The 16384-nt window shown below is 37.6% G+C and overlaps 1 protein-coding gene across 8 annotated transcripts in view; it reads right to left on the bottom strand.

Annotated features, from left to right (window-relative positions):
* CADPS2 (calcium dependent secretion activator 2) overlaps window positions 1-16384 on the bottom strand; it is a 335958-nt gene that overhangs the window by 197460 nt on the left and 122114 nt on the right. For all 8 annotated transcript variants that reach the window (XM_088141678.1, XM_025164784.2, XM_088141679.1 and 5 more), the window contains exon 7: window positions 3589-3700. In XM_088141678.1, the coding sequence (XP_087997804.1) occupies window positions 3589-3700 (112 nt within the window). The remainder of the gene's footprint in view (window positions 1-3588; window positions 3701-16384) is intronic.

Genomic DNA, 16384 nt, shown 5'->3' with positions numbered 1-16384 from the left:
CTGAGACTATCTGGCAAACAGCCCAGAATATTGTGAATGTCTGGCATGAGGTTACATCCAGAACACAAGGTTTTGCATTAGATGCAAATGTACCAGACATTTACAGTAATATTTTTAGCCTGGCTTTCTCATTTAAGAAAATGTTTAGAATACTTTTGACTAGAATATAACATCAGACTGCTTCTTAAAGCAAATGGTTCTGTGTATGTAAGAATTAATAATGCTTGGAACAGAAGTAAGAGAATTAACCTTTGGATTGTTAAGAAATATTTAAATTAGTATCACACATTTTGTGTAGAAGGTAGACGATATGATGTAATTTAACATAGCAAAGTGGAGGAGTATTTTTTCAAAATTATGCATGCAGAATTTGGCTTTGTCACTTCTATTTAAAATGGACTGGCTTGTCTGAAGTGAAGTCCAGAATAGCAAAGTTATATAGTCAATGTATATTTCACCAGTCATCAATGGCATAATTCAAATCACTAAGTGATGCTGCGTTGTGAAAAAGAAAAGGTAATAGAGGGGAGGGGGGAAAAGAGAGAGGTAGCCTTTCATCTAGCAATTTGTCATTAACAATGATCTAGCTCAGAGAACAGAAATGAATTTTGATGGCTGTAAAAAAAAAAAAAAAAAAGTCCACCTAAGAAGCTTTTTGTTAATGTAATCCAAAATTACAGCTTTTAGATTAGATAAACCATTACAGGGACACAGGATTCTAAGCTTGACGATCACAGTACAATTTTCCTTTCACTAGCTGTAGTCCAAAGTGGACAATAGATGTAACAAGTCTGTAAAACACAATCAGAAGGGTCTCTACTACTTTTACTGCTCCAACCCCACTATTCCTTAGGAATTTGGAAGTTCTTCCCAGTCCACTAGTATAAAGGATTTATTTATTCATTTCAATGAAACAATTAGGCCTAAATGCACAAATTAATCTACATGAAGATCTCTTCTATCATATCATAACAGAAGTAATTCCCAATAGAAAAATTAGCATCACTATCAGTTTTGAGTATATGGATGAGATCCATAATACCTACCTTCTGTTGAAGGAGGGTTATTGTTATTTTAAACCTAGAATCAGTTTTGTAAAGGATTTAAGAAAGACAATAAATCTCTTATATCTTCTCATGCAATTTAGCACAAACTTTAAATCAAGGAAAACATCCAGCCCATAGAAAATCATGACTGGCTCTTATTTCTCAGTATTAAGAGCTTGTACATCAGTGACAATCTCCAAATCATTTGAACAAATACACAATCCAGAACAATTTCTCCAGCATAGTGCAGCTTAATTTGTCTAAGATAGACCCTAACCAGTTGTTGTTTTTTCTGTGCTGCTTCAAGAAACCAAAGAGGCAGTAATAGTTATATATTTTGAATAATCCTCTTTTGCTTTGGAGAATATGAGGACAGCAGTTCTTACACAGTAAGGAACAAATTGAACATAAGCAGTATCCTGCTGGATTGGACCCAGGCCCATCTAGTCCAGCAGCCTGTTCTCCCACTAGTCTCCCAGCAGATGGCCTTCAGAGGCAGTCACATTGCCATCAAGGCTAATAGCTATTGATCCTTATGACTTCCATGGATCGATCCAAACCTTTTTGAAGGCAGCCAAGCTGGTAACCAGCACCACATCTCATTCAGGACATATTGCTTGCTAAGTCTGACAATGCCTCACACAAAGAACTTGGCTTCAAATCAAGTATGATTTCTCTGTTCTACTACGTGCATCCTCTCTAAATACTGATATGTGCACCTCTGTATAATGATGCACCTCAGTGCTGGAATCAAGTGGTGGATCCTTTTCCACTAACATTGTTACTTGCTTTATCCAATTTGCTTTTAATAAGCATGAACTGCAGAGTCATAAGTTAATGTCAACTCTTTAATCTTCTGGCTACAGGTAGAGCTCGCTCAATGACTCTAATCGGGACTGGCAACTCTGCTGCTAAATGAAGTGGTCACTAAGTGGGAAATCATGTGACCATGACCGTGCTTTCTGGCTAGAAAGAGACAAGACTGCTCAGTTTCATACCGTCGGCTTTTGTTTGCCTCCTAACCACTCCCCTGCTCTTTGGAATGCTCAAGTGCCTGCTTCTTGTTTTGTACACATCAAAAGTAATGCAATTGCGCCACAGCCTGGGAGCCATGGGTATACTATACAAACAGCTTACGGTACTCTCTTGAAATCTCTTCCTCTCCACTTGCTCTCCTCTGCCGGGGGGTGGAGGGAGGAGAGAAAAAAAAAGCAAACAGTTTCTGCAGGTAATCTCTCCTTTGCCTGACCTTTCTTGCTGCCGGCACAATTGTATTGCTTTCGATGATGCACAAACAGCTCACTCTCTTGAAATCTCTTCCTCTTCAATCTCTCCACTTTGACTGTACTGATTGTAATGGTGATCATGTAACTGATGGACGCTGTGAAGATTGTAAATGGGTCATAAAGTTATTTTTTTCATCACTGTCGTAACTTTGAACGATCTCTGAATGAATGGTCAGTAAGCAAGGAGTTTTGTATTTTATTCTAATAATTTCATACATCATGTTTTTAAAGATACTGTTTTATCTGAAATACACTGTAAACTACCCAGATATTCAAAGTGGAGGCTTGATTAAAATTCAAATACAGGAAGTCCTTGTTTAGCAACTGACTCATTTAGTGACCATTCTCAGTTACAACAGTGATGAAAAGATAACTTTATGACCAATCCTTGTATTTATGACGTTTGAAGGCCTGTAAAGCAAAAAAGCTGGAATAAGATCATAAGCACAGTCATGATTTCATTTAGCGACCACTTTGTTTAACGACCAAGTGGCTGGTCCCAATTTGGTCGCTAAATGAGACCTATCTGTAGCAGATGCAGTGGCATCTTCAGGGGGATCAAAAAAAGGCAACTCATCCCATTTGTACGTGCATCAACAATCCATGCATGTACAAAGGAAGTGATGCTTTGATCACCCTGCCACAACCACCATCCTGCTTTTTTTGATCCTGCCACCTCCAATAATATATCGCTAAGCGATACTGAGCACATAACAGCTGGAATTTGTCACAATCTGAGGTATAATTCTTATTGACCTTTCCCAACTTCTTCTCCAGTTGTTTTGGTAGTACAATTCCCAGAAATCTCAGACAGCATCATTTTGGCTGGAAATTCTGGGAGTTACTGTACCAACTTATCTAGAGAAGGCTAGCCTGAAGAAAACTGACCTTTATTCTTTATTTTTGAGACCTTCACTAGCAAAAAAACGGGCCACATGTAGTGAATAAACCACAGTTCAAAACCAGCTATTAAGATCTACCTTTACTAGCTACAAGATTACTTTTTACATTGAAAGTACCATGCTGACCATTTCAGAGATAAAGTAAATATAAATTATTGACAAATTCATATGCCAATCATCTTGTCATTCTCCATACATGCTGGTTACAATTCATTAATAATTTGTTATCTACGAATTAGGTTTTCACTGGAAGTCTGAAACTAATTCATATTTATAGGGCTCACAAAAGAAGCTGATAGCAGTTACCCTCTAACTCAGTATTTTAAACTGGTAAAAAAAAAGGTTAACACTCACCCTTCCTAGCTCTTTATCTTCAAGTGCCAGGACCCCCGTGTTTTCTGTAAAAAGTTTCACTTTGACTACAGGCCGAGGATGGGTTGTGGTAAAATCCCCTTGGGTTCCCCATCTGTAACAACAACAACAACAAATTGTGACATTCATAATCCAAGCCCATTAAAGGTAAGTGGTAGTCTGGGTTTCAATAATAAATGCAAGATTTTCATTTCCCTACAGACTTACAAAATCTGAACACTAAGTTTGGAGAGTGGCAGAGATTTAAGGATTTTTCATATATTAATTTTGCAATTAAAAACCATTCAATGTGGCAGATGGCATCATGAAAGATTAACTATATGCTGTGAGTATACAAGAAAAAGTGGATAGATTTGTGTAAATTATTTGGGGTAAATTTGAATTTTTCCCATTAGAATATACTAAAGACATTAACATTAATCATGACAACTGCACATGATACTTGAAAAACGACATTAACATTAATCATGTTGATGCTGTTTTTCAAGTATCGTATGCAGTTGTCTAGTACAATGCTATAAGTTAGTGCCTAATATATCCAGAGATATTATTATTCTTATTTCCCAGCAAGATGGCAAACAACAATATCAGTGCTAAAGGTAGAGTGACATATTGAAATTCCTATGTTTGATCAGAAACAAGAGAAGTCAGGAGCAATACAGTTGTAGAACAAAAATCTAATGTAGACATTTTATACTGTTTTTGGTAATTCTGCAAGCATGATATTGCATACTGTTAAAGTTTCTATAACTGTACACAAAAGGTACCAATTAATCCATATAACCCAGCTGATCACACAGGCCAGTGTTTCTCAACCTTGTCAACTTTGGCTGGGGAATTCTGGGAGTTGAAGTCCACACATCTTAAAGTTGACAAGGTTGAGAAACACTGACGTAGACATTCTCAACTACCAATTTGGTAGTCAGAGAGAAACCACAGTGCTTTCCTTCTTAAGTTCCTATCCCACAGGGAGGATGTCTTCATAAAAAACATGCATATGTGAAACATATATGGGTAGCAAACCATAGTGATTTGATTACAGATCTTAGTTAAAACTGAATACACAATAATCACAAGGCAGATTACCCAATATACATGCGTAACATGTTACTGATAGGAACATCTGCTTTTATCTGATTTGCCTTCAGCTCCTTTGGATCTATATTTTTAAAGGTTTATATACAAAAAATGACATTATAAAACACAGTTAATATGGGCAGGCCAGAGCTCAGCAGTAGCTAATTTTGAAGAGGAGAATCCCATCTAACAGTTGGTCCCAACAGTCTACTGGTAAGCTCCCATCCAGGCCTTAAACAGAATGAACAGGTGCTAATTTTTAAGAAGCTCTGTTATTATATTCTTGGTGGTGTTTATTTAATAGCCTATTGTCAAGAAACAAGACTACTATGTACAGAGAAAGTAACTCTCCAAAACAGCATCAAAACAGCCCAGCCCTGTGACTGATATGCAACCATAATTGGAAGAATAAGTTTCTGAATGGACAAGATGTCATTGCAAACCCCAAATATCTGAAGTGTGTCTGAATGTGCCAACAAGTTGACAGGCATGTGCTTGCTTTTAACAAGTTAAAAAAAGTATAAACATCTCCCTTTACATAAAATACAATACATACTATCCTACTTGACCCACATATATGTTGTGGATTTAGCAGTGAATGATGATGTTAAGGAAAAATAAAGAAAGATTTATGTGAAAAAGTCACACTCCCTCAGGAAAAAACAAACAAGAAAAAGAAAAAGAAAAAGAAAAAAGAAAAAGAAAAAAAGAATTGATCAGCAGCTACAGAGGACCTAGTCAAATTAGGAAAAGGCAACGCTGCTTTAAGGAGTTTCAGGGAAATGCTCCACTTGTACCCCTAAACACATGGAAACTCTTTTTGGAAGCAATGCAGAGTCCTGCGATAGTTTATAATTTATATTTGTTTTTACGATTATTTATTCATATAATTTAAGATTATATTATTTTTTTTATTTATACCCCACGAGAAGATTATACTGCCATTACAAAGCAAGCTGTCAGGTCTAGCCCAAAGAACTCCAAGAGATGATGCAAATTCAGTTCTACTGTGTTTATTAGCTACAACCTCTAGACAGAAAATCTCCCTAGACTGAAACTTAGCTTCCAAGCCGGCCAGCCACATCACCATGAATTCCTTAGGGAGGTGCCAGCGTCATCCTCTTGAACTTCCCACACTCCTCTGGTGAACTAAGAACACGCTTATCTCCCTGAGCCTGGCCTTCATAATTCCATTCCATCACACAAGCCCATTCATAGTCAAAAAAGTTAGTCTATTTTAATATGGTATAAAACTATATTTGCTAAATATAGTATTTTATTTATTAATCAAATCAGATTTATATAACTGCCCATCTCCCAGAAAAGTGTTTCTTATTAAAACTGTGTCCTGTGAAATACATGTGATGTCACATCATGAAAACTGAATCTAGCATCCAGTGGGTATCTCTATATTTTATATATATATACTGTATATGTATATGTATATGATAACTTAACACGTAACTACACATGTAAGGGAAAAAATGATATTCTACCTCTGAAATTCCAAACCAGACATCTGAAACATATTCCTGATATTATCCTGTATTTTATTCCTACATACTGATAATGTCCTTATTAAAATAGACCTGCAACTTGACAGCAACATGTATGATCAAAGTTTCCTGTCCCCATGCATCTTCACTGGCTGCCCAGTGTCTATTGTGGGAAAAGGCTGAAGAAAGAAGATTATGAGGAGAATATGATGATACAAAGTTGTTTTTTGTTGTTGTTGTTGCTGCTGCTGCTGTTCCTTTGAGTCAGTGTTGATCCTGACGACTGCCTGGACAAGTCCCTGCAGTTTTCTTGGCAAGATTTCAGAAGTGGTTTGCCACTGCCTCCTTTCAAGGACTGAGAGAGACTGACTGGCCCAAGGTCACCCAGCAGGCTTTGTGCCTAAGGCGGGACTAGAACTCAGTTGTCAGTCTTACCAGGTAGACCGGACAGGAAACATGGCCAGATAAACTAATTCTACTTTATTATAAAGCTATATTAACACAATCTTGCAAGTCTGAAAGTACAATTCTCCCGCTTTTACCTTTATTGCCCGAGAACTTAGGGAGGGTCCCTTCTGAGCCTCTTGCTCTGCCCACTATGCAGTTGTTAGCTATGCTGTCTCTTATCTGACCATTCCCTTGGCAGCATCTGTTCCCTCCGTCTCCCAAGGTCTTTCCCATATACCATTACATCGTCTCCCAATTTATAGCCCGGTGCCTTAACCACTACACCAAACTGGCTCTCGATACAAACTTTAGTGGTGATCAAACAATTTAGGCAATAACTAATACTGAAAACAATTACCTTAACATATGAAAAGCTTTTGAATACATAATTTGTATGTAAATACTATGGCTACAACTTGTTTTCCATAATTTGCAATCTCCTTATAGATAGTAATAATCAAATAGTATCAATTTCATAAAATTTGGCTCATGATGGAGTCATCTGAATAGCAAACTTCTTCTCTGACCAGACTGGCCTGTATGACACAGAATTAAGTCTATTTTGGATTAGCATATGTGTTGTTCTGTTATGTGTAAAGTTTCACTGCAACTGTTCACAGAAAGCATTCATGTACTTTTCAAGTTACTAGTTTTGATTTTCCCCCTAAAGCACTTAACCATCTGTGAACTATCATACGAATTTATTCTGCTGCAAGGGTTGGGTGCCTTAGCGACAAAATACTGCCATCTCTTACACAAGGGATGAAGCAATTACAACATGTCAATCACTGCAGATTTAATTCTAACAGGGTTCTGAGATGATGATGAGAAAAAAGACAGCTAATGCACAGAAAAGAAAAATTTTGATGGAGAAGGGGAAAAAGCCTATTAAAATCAAGATTTAGAGTGATCTTCCAAAAGAAACAGAGGGAGGATACACAAACACAAAACAGAGCAAGTCTACATATTCCTAGTATAATAGATAAATGCATAAACTGAACAGGCATCTAACTCAACAAAGCTACACTATTTTTGTGACAAGTCACAAAATATTATTGTTTTGAGATAGGCCTAATGTCATCAGCCTTTCTTGAATCCATTGTGTTAAACAGCTAAATTCTATGATGCAAATGTTTACAGATACAGAATGATGCTGAGGTAAACTGGATATTCTCTTGGCTTCTATTTACCACAAGGATTGTTAAGGTCAATTTCTATTTCTTCTGCTTCATTATGCTACCTTGAACATGTCTGTGTGAGGTATATCCTCTGTGGTGTTTTCACTCACAGTACATTGATCAACAGGAGGCACCATGTGACCAGTTTTATCATACTGAGAATCATCAGATATGGGTAGCCAGATGTTATTCTTTGGGGTATAACATCCATTTTAGGGGTATAACATCTATGGGAAATACCATCTAGCTATCCATGTCTGATGTCCAAATAGGACAAAACCAGTCACATGGGGTTTCCTGGTGGTCAGTGTAACTGAAAACACCACACAGGTAGGTTATACACTATGTAAAAATGGAGAATTCCCCTTTCACCAGAGCAAGACTGGAAGTCATGTAAAACCTTATATATACATGGGGGCACGACATAATGCAACATCTGTATCACTCTGCTCTGAGAGTTCAAGGGAAGATGGATTGTATATACCATTGTGATAGATGCTATATATCCCTTCTTGCAGCAGCTAAGCACCAGGACCAGGATATCTCCTGAAGCTTATATTCTCCACAATAATACAAATCTAAGAGCTGCAATGTTTATTGTAGTGAGTAATTTTATTTTAGTGACATCTGCCAACACTGTGTCAATCGAGAGAACTTAATTTAGCAAAGATTGAAAACAAATCCAAACTATCAGGATCAATGTTAAGCAAGATTCTCTAGCTTCTTCGTAGTACTGTGGGATTTACGTTGGATCAAGAATCCAAAATGTTACTTTCATACAGAATGAAACAAGTAGAAGGAATAACATTGAGAACTGAGAATGTTAACTGTAAAAGCAATCCGTAAGCATGTCCTTATCTGTCCAGATACTGAAAGTGACACTCCAGAACACTAGAACTGAGAACTTCGCTCAAGGCTAGAGATAGGTGTAGAGAAATAGGGAGATAGCTTTGAAGAAGCAGCCTGATGTCAGCCCTTTTAAGGATATAACAGGTCAGGAAATATATACTAGAACTCCATTTTATTGATATACTGTAGGCTATAACAACAGAATCTTGATAGCCTAACAGCATTTCTCTTTCCCACCCTCTCATGCTGAACAGAGTCAAGGCAGGGCAATCTTGCATTTCTTTCTCACACCCTCCAGATTTCCTGGCTAAATCCCTGCTTTCCTAATGGTGCCTGCATATTTTCTTCAATGCTATCTCTGAACTTCTCTACAACAGGGGAGAAGGAGATCTTCATGGAGCAAATCATTTGTAGACCATTGTTCAGCAAATGGAACTACTTCATTTGACAAAATATCCACAGTTGAGGTGCACAAAGGGGGGGGGGGAATCCCAATATGTATATGTTGGAGAATCAGTGCAGCACATAGCAGCTTATCCTTGGAGAAAATTATTTTCATGAGCCAATCTTGAACTCAGATGGAAACAGGATGTAGACTTCCCTTTCCACTCCCCTAATTAAGAAGATACATTTAGGGAGTCATAGCAATGCTAAATGTTTCCATGTCCTAATTGCACATTGTTGAGTTTGCTAACCATAGGCTGTCAAAGAAACCAATAAACGATATATAAGTACATTGTGAAAAGTTTGGGAAGGGAGCGGGTATTGCAACTAGAGGTATAAATTAAATCTGCTATAGATTTCCATTGGAGACAGTTCATGCAATATCCCTCAACAGTGTCTCTTTTACCATGTGGGCTTTGGAACATTCACTTCTACCAAACGGGGCCTCCATTAATTACAGCATTAAAATTCTGCTCTACAGTAAATTTTTATCTCCTCCAACTACGCCTGCTCTCACAATTACCCCCCCCCATGGCAAGATTGAGAAAAATGGATTTGATAAGTAGCTATCCACAGGTTTCATAATTTATGGGAAATTACAATGCTTATATCTACAATTCCAGCAGTACCCTCCAAATGTTAGTAAAGTTACCCAGCTGGTAATTTATCAAGCCAAAAATATGAAATGTAACTATGTGGACCTCTATTTGGACAATATATTGCCATTCTAGATCGCTGTACTAAAGAACAAGTAGACTTATTCTTTGTTGCTCCAGGGGGCAGAACCAAAACCAGAGATACAACTACAAGGAAGAAGGTTCAAGCTAGACATCAGGAAGAAGTTCCTGACTATGTGAGATGTCAGCCAGTGGAATGGCTGCCAGGTGAAGTCATGAGTTCTTCTTTGCTAGAGGCCTTCAAAGAGAGGCTAGATAGTCATCTGCCTGTACTTGCATATTAGAAAACAACAGTGAAAGGCAACTACTCTGCAACTGTTTTTAGACTAACTCCAGTGTGGCTGAATGCTTAGTCACTTTGAGTAAATGCTGCAACCAGTGGCAGTTTGGCAGGCTTTTTTTCCTCATGGCCTTTATACAGGATTCATGGATTCCCTGTATATCCGATTCCTGTGTCAACTTCAGATAGACAAACCAGTTAAAACCAGAGATATCAAAATTAAACCATCATCTGGAAAGGAATCTGGCTATGACTGCATACCTCCTGAACTGATTAAGAATAATGCAGATTGATGGCTGCCATTATTGGCTCTGCTTTTCACTTACATTGACAAGTCTGTCTAAATTTCTAAAAATGGGGATCTGGCTGCTATCACCCCTATCTTTAAGAAAGGTAGGAATTATAATTATTGCCCAATCAGTCATTTAAGCATGCTCAGCCAGCTTCATGCCAGTTATTCTTTCTGAAAAATCTTAAGATTTTGAGAATGTAGTGGCAAATGAAAAGGCTGATTTTTAGAATCAGATGCTTTACCTTAGGTCAATGTTTGGTCTTGCATATTTGTTGGAAAAATATACAGCATTCATAAATCAACCCTATTTGTAACCTTTATAGCTTTCATATAAGACTTTGATTCCATTTCTAGAAAGAATGCTTTAAAGCTTAATGTCTCTTCAAAAGACTGGGATCTGCATACTCTCATATATGAACTACCTCAAAATACAGTGGTACCTCTAGTTACGAATGCCCTTCCTTACGAATTTTTTGAGATACGACCAGCTCTGGCCCCAAAAATTTACCTCAACATGCGAACTCCGCCTCGAGATACGAACCGGATCCGCGGCCATTTGCCCTGCTGCCACGCGGTCGCGGCTTCCTGTGGGCGAGATCGCGGTAGCAAGGAGACGTTCGGTGAGGCTTGTGGTGTGTTTTGTGGCGTTTGGAAGGTTTTTGAGGTTTAAAAATAAAATGCATATGTTTCAGAACTGTTTAGCCGTATTTACATTGAACCTTATGGGGGAAATTTACCTCGGGGTGCGACCAAATTCGGAGGGCGGATTAGCTGTATTTACATTGAACCTTATGGGGAAATTTGCCTTGTGGTGCGACCAAATTCGAAGGGCGGAACGGATTAACCGTATTTACATTGAACCTTATGGGAAACTTTACCTCAACTTGAGACCAACTCGAGTTGCAACCAGAGTCACGGAACGGATTAAGTTCGTAACTAGAGGTACCACTGTATGAATCTGACAATAAGATGTAGTACTACAGAAAACCTCTCAGAAGCAATACAAGCTAAGAGGGAAATAAAGCAAAGGTGCATTTTTGCCCCATTACTATTTCATTTCTACATAAATTTCATAGTGGACCATTTAAGCAAAGTATAGCATCGTTTCAAAGTTAGTGGAGAAATATATATACTGTATATAGCCATTCTACTATAAGAAGTTGATAAAATAATTCTGTCCGCTGCCAATAGTTTTAAAGGCATTGGACTACTTTGCTGAAATCACCAGCTGCAAATCAACTTTAATAAAATTAAGACCATAATATTTGCAAAAGGACTAAGACAAACAAAAAAAATAATTTGGAGCATTGATGAGCATCCTACTGATGAACATAGTAACTGCAAATTACTTGCTTTTAAATCTTTGAGAGGGGCTGTTCTTTGTTCTACAGGAAGAAGCAACACCCATATAATTTATGCTTCTCAGAATGTCCAAAGGAATATAACAACTGCCTTGCTTTTCCCTCACATCAGAGGACCCAAATATAAACCGGCCTCAATAAAGTTACTTGAGACTAAGACTCTATCAAAACTTCTGGATAGGGTTAAGCCAATTTTACAGCTTACGAGGCTATCCAGTTTAAATGTTTGGAGCAACTGCTATAGGTGGTAGTCCACTGTATACAAAAAGTGATACTTCACGTTGAGGTGGATTTAACCAAGCATGGCTTATCATATTTACATTTTTGCTAAAGCTAATTTTTCATCCACAAATATTTGCCCTCTAATCTTGGCTGAGAATACCTGGAGCCTCTTAGGTATAGGGATAAATGGTTACCCTGTGGCTTCTCTTCCAAGGATCTGGTCATTCTGATTTTTGAGCAGACTAGTGCAGGCCCCTGGATATGGAATACCACCCTCAACGCAGCAGAATATTGTAGTGTGCTGAATTAGGGAATCAGCAGAATAGTTTCAAAGCAGCTAGATACCTTGATCAACTTATTGTCCATAAATGTTAAAAAGCTTTTCTACTACTATACTTTAATATTTTACTCCCAGCTACTCTCAAGGGCATAGTTAAGAGGGCTTTTTATGTCAAGAGGTTATGCCCTTGGGAAGATGCAGAGGTCACATTTCTTGCTCATGCTTTACTACAGTGTGTTTTCTACAGAGACTAATATCCATAACAGCAAGCAATATGTGCTAATACCCAACATCTCATGGAGCTCATCAGCATGCAGATTTAAGTTTGGTTGTACCAGGATATTTAATTTTTTAAAAATACAATAACTTGTCTACTGTCTGTTACCTCACCTGTTGCATCGAATCTCTACAAATTATTAATATTGGTGACACTGGTCAGTGACCATAATAGTAAAAATTTGGTTCAACTGTGATATAAATGAATGGGCAACAATGAACTGAGTCCTCTAACAAATACCATTCGCTGCTTAAAAACTTGTACAACCGAGCATGTATTCAGGAAGACTGGATCACATTTTAAATGTTTACCTTAGTGAAAACAGCATAGAAGACTCTGTGTATTCCATATGGAAATATGGAAAGTTCCATATGGTGAATGAATGCAAATTTCCCAATATTTCTTAAATGAAACAACAGCAACAGCAGCAACAAAACCTTGAGAGATAGAGAGATTAAATCTAATCTCTCTTAATTATTTTATAAAACGTTACCACACAGAAGTTTTAAATACGTAGGCATCTCCAGCATTCTGTACAATTCTATTATCCTACTCTGACATTCATTACGTAATTACCAAATGTTGCGGCCTGCATATTCATGATGAAATATTTACAAAAAGGAAAATTGAAACAGTTTAAAAATCAAGTGGGCATTCCTATGCTCAAGCTCTATTTTATCCCAGAACCACAGAGATAATAATGGAGAATAAAATGCTAGAGACTAGCTATTCAAGGAGAAGGGAAACCCTGTTGTTTGAAAGCAACAGAGTGATGCATTGCTGCATGAATTCAGCCTCAGTGAAAATGTTCTCCTAACCGAGAGTTGAGAGGAAAGGTCACTATCATATGCTGGTGGCCTTTTGAAATCTTAAGGAAGCAGAAAACTGCTGGGCGGGTGACATAAAAGTGTTCCAAACACATTAAGAAAAGAGGTACTGAATGTGGCTGGCTAGCATTATTCTATGAAGCGTCCTTACCAAAACAATAGCCTACTTTAGAATATTTCTGAAATATATTTGCCTGTTAGATAAGTTTATGCTATTTTTTTTTATTTTGTTGTTACCATAAAATAAGATCTTATTATTTTAAAAGAATCCATCTAGATATATCTAGGAGTATAATCTTTATTCAATTCCTGGGAGGGGGTGTTAATTGCTTTGTTCAAAAAATTGATCAGAAAATGGCCAGTCTCATCTGAAAAGAGGTACTGAATCAGATTCACACCCAAGCAAAGGAGATTTGTCTGCATCTGGACGTAACGTTAGATTATATTTCGTCTTTAAAAGAACCAGTCTAACTAATGTGGTACAAGGAGATCAGATGCTTCTATTTCTGTTTACATTTTTCACAGTTTAGCATTCTGTCCAGTTCCTAAAATATTATCTTAACGATATAATAATCATAATACCATTTAAGAAACAATGGTTTGAAGTTGTTAAGGTTAAATATAGTTAACATGGCTAGATGCTTTTAATTGATTTTAGAAAGCTAGTCTCTTTTAAAATGTTTATTATGCTTTTTCCCATTTCTTGGGACATAGCAACATTTACTTTCCTGTAGTGACTTGCTTCCCCTTACACAATAATAGTAGTGCAAAACAGAATGAATAGGACATTTATCTGTATGCTATTGCTCCACTGTTTTTAAAAAGTTCTTTGTAAAAGAATCATCTTCCATAGATTTTCATTATTAATCCTCACTGGCATTAGAAATGATTGCAAGAGATTTGTGAGGCATGATTCCTGTTCAAAATGTCAACTTCTTTTCTTATAGGTCATGATATTCGTAGTTTACTTGTATCAACAGTTTCGCAACCTGCATGCGTCTGTACCATCTCTAACGCCACCAGAAGCAATAGCCTTAGGCAGTTGTTATGCGTGGGCACGATGTGTATGTGAGTAAGGAAACCATCTGTGAATGCCAGTTGCCACATCCTCAGGTGGTCCCAATTCACCACGGATGCCCAGTGAAAGCAAATATATGCTGTCTATAGACATCCTACAACTACAGCTGTGCAGTGCAAGGGCCTGCAAATCTAGACAGAATGCTGACAGCTCCTGGCTCTGATCTGGCACTTTAACTTGAGAATTAATTTAATTTGGGAATGCTAATGAAACCTTTAATAACAAGTCTTCTCTTTAGGAGGGAAAAACACACACACACACACACACACACACACACTGAAGTCCAAAGTTGCTTTTCAACAGCTAACAGATATCTATTAGACTAATCTTTCAAAAGATCAGGCAACATTCTGGAGTATGGAAAAGAAAATCATTTCTTCTGTCCATACTGTGTAGCAGCTCATGGCTTCCCTGGTCAGTTCCACCATATTTTCAGTCCAAAAGGATGAACAAGAGGAGCGAAGGAAATACAACAAAGGTGTATTCCCCTTTCTCTTCAATGGCTCAGACCAAAAGAAAGTTCTGCACATTAAAAAAAAAACACCTTAATTTTTAGCTGTGGCATGGAAAGCTAATCATATTTACTGTGAAATTTAAATAATAAATTGTAGTTAGGGAACTGTAGCAAACATACTGGCTAAGTTTAATAATAAACTTTACCACCATTTTGCTATGCCGGGGATAGGCAAACCTACAGCCATACATGGACCCTCAGCATCCCAACTTCATGCTACAAGATTTCAGTGGCAAAATGCCTGATTTTTGCTTCATTTTTTGGGTGTATGTGTTGCATCACCATGGCAAAACACTCCCATTCCCAGCTAAAACCTAAAACCTCCCTTCCAATTAAGTGAAAAAAAAAAATTAAGTGAAACTGCTATGTTGTCAGAATGCCTTCTGCAATCCACGTGCAGATTGGGACACTACGGTGCAGCCTCCTACCCCATAGTTACTTGCCCCTGAGCTAAATGATCTATTGATCAACTCTCCCTACATCTCTGTCCTTTCTTTTTCCCTTCTTTCCATCTTATCACTCCTTTTTTCTACTGTACCACTTCATTCTCACCAACTTCTCTTTTCTTTGTTACCTTTCTCTTGCTCTTCCCCCTCTTTCCCTTAGCTCTGGTTTCTTTAAAACAGGATCCCTCAACTTTGGCAACTTGAAGATGTTTGGACTTCAAGTCCCAGAATTCCCCAGCCAGCCATGCTGGCTGGGGAATTCTGGAAGCTGAAGTCCACACATCTTCAAGTCGCCAAGGTTGATGAACCCTGCTTTAAAACATGTGTTATTCACTGTCATAAAGCAATAAAGAAACTAAAGCAATAAGCCACTTCTGCAGAAAATGCAGATGAATGCTGTTGCTAACACTCATACATGTAGGATCTGGACATTCTTCCAAACCACAGCTTGAAATCCTTTCTCTTCTATTCCCTACCCTTTCACAATCAGCTCCTTGTTCCTTGAGATGAGATATTACTCTTTCAGGTCTGTGTAAGCCTTTAAATGCTTCCAGGGCTGATGCCATTATTCAATACTTAGATGCCTTTAACTTTTCTATGTATACAATAAAGCTCAAAGGTCTTCCACAGCCGTACTAAATGCTTTCTAATTTGTTTTTTATCTGAATGTTTGTTTTGTTCTGTTTCTGAAAATTGCAGGAGTCTGGATGAACTCAACAATTACTAAATTAGTAATTTATTAGAGTTTCCCTTCCAATGGCCATGTATTGATATCTATTGCATCTGTTTTCAGAAGACCTGTGTTTTATAATGGTCTATGACCGAAATAAAAAATTATTGTTGTAAGAAGACACTTCAATATTTTAAACATTTAGCAGTTTACGGTTTTCCTCATCACTGTTTTCCAATTATATTGTAGGGATTTTTGTTTTCAATTGGCTGCTGAACATATTATTGCCACTCAATGGGAAAACAAGCACAGAAACATGAATCTGAGACTTTTTCATGCAAATGGTCCCAGGTTCCATCTTTG

This window comes from Python bivittatus, unplaced genomic scaffold (genome assembly GCF_059951505.1).
Source record: "Python bivittatus isolate LINGU-HERP-01145 unplaced genomic scaffold, Pbiv_v1 ctg000330_np1212, whole genome shotgun sequence".
In the NCBI taxonomy this organism is placed as follows: Eukaryota; Metazoa; Chordata; class Lepidosauria; order Squamata; family Pythonidae; genus Python; species Python bivittatus.
The sequence above is the reverse complement of the archived record's forward strand: the minus strand, read 5'-3'. Positions and strand labels throughout refer to the sequence as shown.